This window comes from Scyliorhinus torazame, chromosome 20, assembly GCF_047496885.1.
Source record: "Scyliorhinus torazame isolate Kashiwa2021f chromosome 20, sScyTor2.1, whole genome shotgun sequence".
NCBI classification, from domain to species: domain Eukaryota; kingdom Metazoa; phylum Chordata; class Chondrichthyes; order Carcharhiniformes; family Scyliorhinidae; genus Scyliorhinus; species Scyliorhinus torazame.
The window spans coordinates 26,906,608-26,914,961 of record NC_092726.1 but is presented as its reverse complement, the minus strand read 5'-3'; the positions used below and the strand labels follow the sequence as shown (position 1 = coordinate 26,914,961).

Sequence of the window (8,354 nt, the reverse complement as noted above, 5' to 3'; positions counted from 1 at the left end):
ACTGAAATGGTCACGGCCCTGCCCCCTAGCTGAGCTATCTGACTGTAGTTAGATTGCAGAGTGAAGATAGCTCCTCTATCTCTGCCAGGTTGCCGAGCAGCGAGATAATTAATTGCTGCACCAGTTGATGTCACTTCCTTCCAATGCAATTGCTCGTCAACTGTTTATCACCATTGTGGCATCTCTTCAACGTAACAGTGAACGGGCTAAGCCCTGGGTCTGCGCACGGCCACCGCCACGCGCGCCCACGGACCTGCCAATTCTCCAGGCCGTATCGGCAGCTAGAGCCGGGTGCTCGACGCTGCGTGCCTGCTAGCCGTTTTGGTGCTGAATTTTCGGTCGGAAAACGCCACCGTTCCCACTCCCGCGTCAGGACATAGCCTGAAAATCCGAGAAGCCAGCGCATTGTTTTATTGTGCAAAAGGGATATGGACTGGACACGGCAATATATTTTACCCAGCCTTAATTGTCCCCTTGCCCGTTGTGAAGGTGGTGGGTGAGCCGCCTTCTTGAGCTGCAGCAGTCCCTGAGGTGTAGGTTCACCCACAGTGCTGTTAGGGAGGGAGCTCCAGGATTTGGACCCAGCGACAGTGAAGGAACGGCCGATATATTTCCAAGTCGGGGTGGTGAGTGACTCGGAGGGGAACCTCCAGGTGGTGGGGTTCCCAAGTATCTGCTGCCCTTGTCCTAGATGGTAGAGGTCGTGGGTTTGGAAGGTGCTGCCGAAGGAGCCTTGGTGAGTTGCTGCAGTGCATCTTGTAGATGGTACACACGGCTGCCACTGTGCGTCGGTGGTGGAGGGAGTGAATGTTTGTGGATGGGGTGCCGATCAAGCGGGGCTGCTTTGTCCTGGATGGTGTCCATCATCTACAAGGCACAAGTCAGGAGTGTGATGGAATACTCTCCACTTGCCTGGATGAGTGCAGCTCCAACAACACTCAAGAAGCTCGGACACCATCCAGGTAAAAGTAACCCGCTTGATTGGCACCCCATCCACATCCTCGCACCCTGCTCTATGCTTGCTACAGACATTGGCTCCAGGTTAAGCAATGATTTGATTTTAAGATGCTTGGCCTTGTTTTCAAATCTCTCCATCTATCTGTGCAAACTCCTCCAGCCCCACAACCTCAAAGATATTTGTCAAACTCTGGCCCCAATGGGAGCAAGGCCGGGGCTTTGAGGATAGCGGGTGTCATGACCCCCATGAGGAATTTGGGGGTGGTACGGACGCCTGCTCTGCTTTCAACAGTGGCTAAGAGACTGGACCAGATGCGACATCTTTATAAAATCTTAATGCGGTGCAGAAAGTTTGATTATTCCAGGAGTGATAATATAAGAAATAGGGCTTGGTTATTTTATAAACAAACTTTATTAAAACAAAAGAAAGGAAAACAACATTTAAATTTTTACTTCAGCTCTAACACTAGCAGATTACATGCAGTTTCTTAACCTGAACACACTAGTTCCCATTAAACAACCCTGTAACAGAACATACAGCTCTCGTTCCACTTTCACAGATAGACAAAGGCAATACTTGCATTTACGAAGCAATTTTTCTTCTGGTAGCGACATTAGTTCCGAACACTGTTTCAAAGGTCTGCCTCGGTGGAAACCTTTGACTCTGGTCGATTTCCACAACCTTCTCCTGTAACTGTTCAAAACAGCTATTTTTTCTCTCCGGGTCTGCATGGGTCTCACCCCCACAAGCCATATAGATGCAGTGTAGGTGGATTGGTCACACTAAATGGCCCCTTAATTGGAAAAAAAACAGCATTAATTACTCCTCTCTCTCTCTCTATTAGCTCCGCCCAGTCCCTCGAACAAACGTTCTCCCCTGAGGTGACCAGACTTGAACCATTGGCATTATCTTGCCAATTTCCCACTCCCGTTTCTACCAAAAACAAGGGCTATGCCATTCATATGTAACTCATATTCCATTGATGGTCAAATAGGTCATCAGACTCTATGATGGGCTATTGGCTGGTCAAACAAGGTTGTCCCAAATGACAATGGATCTTGAGTGGATCCTCCTGGCAGAACCAGGCCATCCTGTGTATTCCCACTAACGAGGTGAAGTCTGAATGGGACAAGGTAACTCAGGCTGTGGGTGTATCCTCCGACTCTGCTGCTAGCAGTCTTTTCCAACGGGGAGAGTGATTGTGGTGATTTCTGCCATGGGCAGAGTATTGTAGATAGTTCTAAATAAGTCCTTGTTCCACGAGGGCTGGTTTCCTCCGTTACTGAAGCGGGGTTTCTGAAGAGTGAGTGGAGATCACATTCCGACCGTTACTGCTGGCCCAGAAGCCATTTGGCGTCCAACACATGCTAGTTGGCTGGAGACAGGACTCAGGAGGAAGTCCCGCCTCAGCAGGCCACTGGAGAATCGGATTGTCCAGTTGCTCGCTCGTCCCTGCAGCGCCGAATGCCACAGTGGCCAAGGCGGGGACTGCAAGGAATAGCCACAGCTGTAATCCTGGGGGTCCAGGATCAGGGATTTGTCGGAGTGCCAGGGCGAGGAACGGGGTGGGGGGGGATGCTAGGAGGGGGCGGAGGAGGGGGGAGGTGGGGTTTCAGAGGGTGGGGGAGTAGCGAAGGCTTGCTGGGTCACCGTCCGTGTGGAGTTTGCACCTTCTCCCCGTGTTTGCGTGGGTCTCACCCCCGCAACCCAAAGATGTGCGGGGTAGGTGGATTGGCCGCGCTAAATTGCCCCTTCATTGGAAAGAAAAGAATTGGGTATTCTAAATAGAAAAGTGTGTGAATGATCAGTGATCGCGACAGAAATCACTGTGTTGCCATGGCGAAAGCTTTTTAATAAAAACTAGCCCTTATATGAACTCGGAAAACACCGAGAATGGTTAACGCCAGCGTGGGAGCGGCTCAAAGGTCAGATCAAGATTTCAACATCCTTTAACAATGTCTTCGCACTTAGTGAAACTGTGAAAACATGCCCTGCAGTACCATTCGAGATCTGCGGTTCTTAAGCCTGAGTGTGTTTGAAGAGGGCATTTTAAGATGATTAACTGTCAGCTAGACGCAACTGGGGGTGAGGAATTGACACATTTAGAAGCATGTGAAATAACACGTAGAATGGTTCCAGCACGGAAACATTCCCACAGGATCCCTACAGTGCAGAAGGAGGCCATTCGGCCCAGCGGATCTGCATCGGCTCTCCGATGGAGCACCCTAGGCCCACTCCCCCCGCCCTACCCACGTAACCCCGTGCATTTCTCACGGCCGATCCACCTAACCTGCGCGTCTTTGGGCTGTGGGAGGAAACCGGAGCACCCGGAGGAAACCCAACGCAGACACGGGGGAGAAGGTGCAGACTCCGCGCGGACAGTCACTCGAGGCCGGAATCGAACCCGGGCCCCTGGCGTTGCGAGGCAGCAGTGCTAACCGCTGCGCTACCTCCACACCCTGACCTCTCGCTGCGTGAAAAAGCTCCTCCTCATCACGTTAGCCGTTGGTTCTTCAGCCAATTAACTTAATTCTATCCCTTCCCCACACACCCCCCCCCCCTCGTTCTCGATCTTTTCACCAATGGGAAGTCTCTCCCCCCCCATCGACTCTGTCCCAGACCCCAGATGGTTTTGAACAACCCTGATCAAATCCCGTTCCGTAAAACCCAATAAAAAACATTTATTTTTTTTTTAATCCCGTTCCGTCATCCTCAATGGCCGATTTCCGTCATGTAGAACCTTCGAATCATAGAAAGGTCACAGAACAGAAGGCCTTTCGGCCCTTTTAATCCATGCTAGCCCGAGGACACCCTTTCTAATCGCACCTTCCTGCACCCGATCCATCGCCCTGTCGCTTACAGCACTGACAGTGCAGATCCAGGTACTTTATATAACAGTTTAGGGTCTCTGCCTCCATCACCAACTCGGACAGCGAGCTCTGAACTCTCACTACCCTCTGATTAAAAAAGCTCTTCCTCACGTCCCCTCTACACCTTCTACCTCTAATCTTGAATCTATGTCCCTGGGTCTAGAATTCTCCACAAGGGAAACAGTTTGATCCTGTCCACTCTATCTCTTCCCCCTCATCATTTTGTCCACCTCAATCCAGTCACCCCCTCGGCCCTCTTTGTTCCAAGGACAATAACCCCAACCTCTCCTCGTAGCTCCACTTTTCCAGCCCTGGCAACATTCTTGTAAACCTCCTCTGCCCTCTCTCCAGAGCAATTACGTCCTTCTTTAGGGGGAAGCGCCTCACAGCGGAGTCGGATTCTATTCCCAGCCATCTTATTGGTTGCAGCTTGGGCAGAGAATTCCTTGTGGATGACCACCAGAGGGAGCCGTTAGCTGGAATGAAACCTTACATTTACTAGGGTGGCAACTCCACCAGTTGTGGTTCCGTGTTTGGTTTAAGAACATGAGGCAGTGAGGGTTATGGTCTCAGAATGGTGCACCCATCAATTCAAGGAACAATACATCACAGGAACAGGCCCTTCGGCCCACCAAGCCTGTACTGGTCATGATACCAACCTTGGCCAGAACCCTCAGCACTTCCTTGTGCCGTCTCCCTCTATACCCGTCCTATCCATGTGTTTGTCGAGATGCCTTTTGAACACCGTTAATGTATCTGCTTCCACAACCTCCCCTGGCAACGCGTTCCAGGCACTCACCACCCTCTGCGTAAAAAACCTGCCTCGCACATCTCCTCTAAACTTTGCCCCAGGGACCTTAAACCTATGCCCCCTGGTGTCTGACCCCTCCACCCTGGGAAAGAGAGCCTGCCCATCCACTCTATCCATGCCCCTCATAATCTTGTAGATCTCTACCAGCGTGCGATCCTTGGCTGCACCTCAGAGGTAAGCTGTTATGAAGCACTTATGAAGCAAGGGGCTAATAGTTGCAGATGCCCTGTCCCGCTCCATCACCTCGCCCTGCGAACAGCTTGACTTCATCCGCCACATTGAGGCACAGGTGCAATTGTGTGCCAGCAACCTCCCGGCCTCAGATGAAAGAGTGGTCAACATTCGAGAAGAGACTGCCAAGGACCCTCTTCTGCAGCTGGTAATGCACTACCTTGCAAATGGTTGGCAGAAAGGGCAATGCCCTCAGTTCTTTAATATCAAGGGCGACCTGACAGTCGGCGAGGGGATCTTCCTCAAGCTAGATCGTATCGTTATTCCTCGCAGCCTCCAGAGCTTAGTGCTCAAACAAATCCACGAGGGACACCTCGGTGTTGAAAAGTGTAGGTGCAGGGCCCGGCAGGCTGTCTATTGGCCTGGAATCAACCAGGACATATCCAACATGATCCTCAATTGTGTGACCTGCCAGCGCTTCCAGCCTGCTCAGGCCAAAGAAACACTCCAGCAACACGAGATCGTGATCTCTCCGTCTAAGGTGGGAATCGACCTTTTTCACGCCAATGGGCGTGACTATGTGCTCATTATAGATTACTTTTCAAATTACCCGGAAGTTGTGAAGCTGTCAGACCTCACATCAGGACAGTCATCAAGGCCTGCAAGGAGACATTTGCCAGGCATGGTATTTCGCTCACTGTCATGAGTGACAATGGTCCCTGCTTCCACAGCCAAGAGTGGTCCAATTTCGCCAAGGTGTACCAGTTCAAGCACATCACCTCGAGCCCGCATTACCCGCAATATAACAGGAAGGCCGAGAAAGGGGTCCATATCGTGAAGCAACTGCTCTGCAAGGCTGCGGACTCAGCTTCTGACTTCAACCTTGTGCTGCTGGCGTACAGGGCAACCCCTCTGTCCACCGGTATGTCCCCGGCTCAACTCCTTATGAATTGAGACATGCGGGGACGACTGTTCCAGCCATTCACCTACCAGACCTGGATCACCTCCCAGCTCAGGGAAGGTGGTAAAAGAGGGGGAGGGGTGGCATTGTTAGTCAAGGACAGTATTACGGTGGCAGAAAGGACGTTTGATGAGGACTCGTCTACTGAGGTAGTATGGGCTGAGGTTAGAAACAGGAGAGGAGAGGTCACCCTGTTAGGGGTTTTCTATAGGCCTCCGAAAAGTTCCAGAGATGTGGAGGAGAGGATTGCAAAGATGATTCGGGATAGGAGCGAAAGCAACAGGGTAGTTTTTATGGGGGACTTTAACTTTTCAAATATTGACTGGAAACGCTATAGTTCGAGTACTTTAGATGGGTCCATTTTTGTCCAATGTGTGCAGGAGGGTTTCCTGACACAGTATGTAGATAGGCCAACGAGAGGCGAGGCCATATTAGATTTGGTATTGGGTAATGAACCAGGACAGGTGTTAGATTTGGAGGTAGGTGAGCACTTTGGTGATAGTGACCACAATTTGATTACGTTTACTTTAGTGATGGAAAGGGATAGGTATATACCGCAGGGCAAGAGTTATATCTGGGGAAAGGCAATTATGATGCGATGAGGCAAGACTTAGGATACATCGGATGGAGAGGAAAACTGCAGGGGATGGGCACAGTGGAAATGTGGAGCTTGTTCAAGGAACAGCTACTGCGTGTCCTTCATAAGTATGTACCTGTCAGGCAGGGAGGGAGTGGTCGAGTGAGGGAACCGTGGTTTACTAAAGCAGTTGAAACACTTGTCAAGAGGAAGAAGGAGGCTTATGTAAAGATGAGACACGAAGGTTCAGTTAGGGCGCTCGAGAGTTACAAGTTAGCTAGGAAGGACCTAAAGAGAGAGCTAAGAAGAGCCAGGAGGGGACATGAAAAGTCTTTGGCAGGTAGGATCAAGGATAACCCTAAAGCTTTCTATAGATATGTCAGGAATAAAAGAATGACTCGGGTAAGAGTAGGGCCAGTCAAGGACAGTAGTGGGAAGTTATGCTTGGAGTCCGAGGAGATAGGAGAGGTGCTAAATGAATATTTTTCGTCAGTATTCACACAGGAAAAAGACAATGTTGTCGAGGAGAATACTGAGATTCAGGCTACTAGACTAGAAGGGCTTGAGGTTCATAAGGAGGAGGTGTTAGCAATTCTGGAAAGTGTGAAAATAGATAAGTCACCTGGGCCGGATGGGATTTATCCTAGGATTCTCTGGGAAGCTAGGGAGGAGATTGCTGAGCCTTTGGCCTTGATCTTTAAGTCATCTTTGTCTACAGGAATAGTGCCAGAAGACTGGAGGATAGCAAATGTTGTCACCTTGTTCAAGAAGGGGAGTAGAGATAACCCCGGTAACTATAGACCAGTGAGCTTTACTTCTGTTGTGGGAAAAATCTTGGAAAGATTTATAAGAGATAGGATGTATAATCATCTGGAAAGGAATAATTTGATTAGAGATAGTCAACACGGTTTTGTGAAGGGTAGGTCGTGCCTCACAAACCTTATTGAGTTCTTTGAGAAGGTGACCAAACAGGTGGATGAGGGTAAAGCAGTTGATGTGGTGTATATGGATTTCAGTAAAGCGTTTGATAAGGTTCCCCATGGTCGGCTACTGCAGAAAATACGGAGGCATGGGATTCAGGGTGATTTAGCAGTTTGGATCAGAAATTGGCTAGCTGGAAGACAAAGGGTGGTGGTTGACGGGAAATGTTCAGACTGGAGTCCAGTTACTAGTGGTGTACCACAAGGATCTGTTTTGGACCCACTGCTGTTTGTCATTTTTATAAATGACCTGGAGGAGGGTGTAGAAGGGTGGGTGAGTAAATTTGCAGATGACACTAAAGTCGGTGGAGTTGTAGACAGTGCGGAAGGATGTTACAAGTTACAGAGGGACATAGATAAGCTGCAGCGCTGGGCTGAGAGGTGGCAAATGGAGTTTAATGCAGAAAAGTGTGAGGTGATTCATTTTGGAAGGAATAACAGGATGACTGAGTACTGGGCTAATGGTAAGATTCTTGGCAGTGTGGATGAGCAGAGAGATCTCGGTGTCCATGTACATAGATCCCTGAAAGTTGCCACCCAGGTTGAGAGGGTTGTTAAGAAGGCGCACGGTGTGTTAGCTTTTATTGGTAGAGGGATTGAGTTTAGGAGCCATGAGGTCATGTTGCAGCTATACAACACTCTGGTGCGGCCGCATTTGGAGTATTGCGTGCAATTCTGGTCGCTGCATTATAGGAAGGATGTGGAAGCATTGGAAAGGGTGCAGAGGAGATTTACCAGAATGTTGCCTGGTATGGAGGGAAGATCTTATGAGGAAAGGCTGAGGGACTTGAGGCTGTTTTCGTTAGAGAGAACAAGGTTAAGAGGTGACTGAATTGAGGCATACAAGATGATCAGAGGATTGGACAGGGTGGACAGTGAGAGCCTTTTTCCTCGGATGGTGATGTCTAGCACGAGGGGACATACCTTTAAATTGAGGGGAGATAGATATAGGACAGATGTCAGAGGTAGGTTCTTTACTCAGAGAGTAGTAAGGGCGTGGAATGCCCTGCCTGCAACAGTCGTGGA

The 8,354-nt window shown here is 49.7% G+C and overlaps 1 protein-coding gene across 1 annotated transcript in view; it reads left to right on the top strand.

The window, feature by feature from the left end:
- The first annotated feature begins 292 nt into the window (after positions 1-292).
- LOC140397012 (vesicle-associated membrane protein 5-like) overlaps positions 293-8,354 on the top strand; it is a 26,795-nt gene continuing 18,733 nt past the window's right edge. The window contains exon 1 of the mRNA XM_072486043.1: positions 293-736. Coding sequence (XP_072342144.1) covers positions 692-736 — 45 coding nt within the window. The 5' untranslated portion in view covers positions 293-691. The remainder of the gene's footprint in view (positions 737-8,354) is intronic.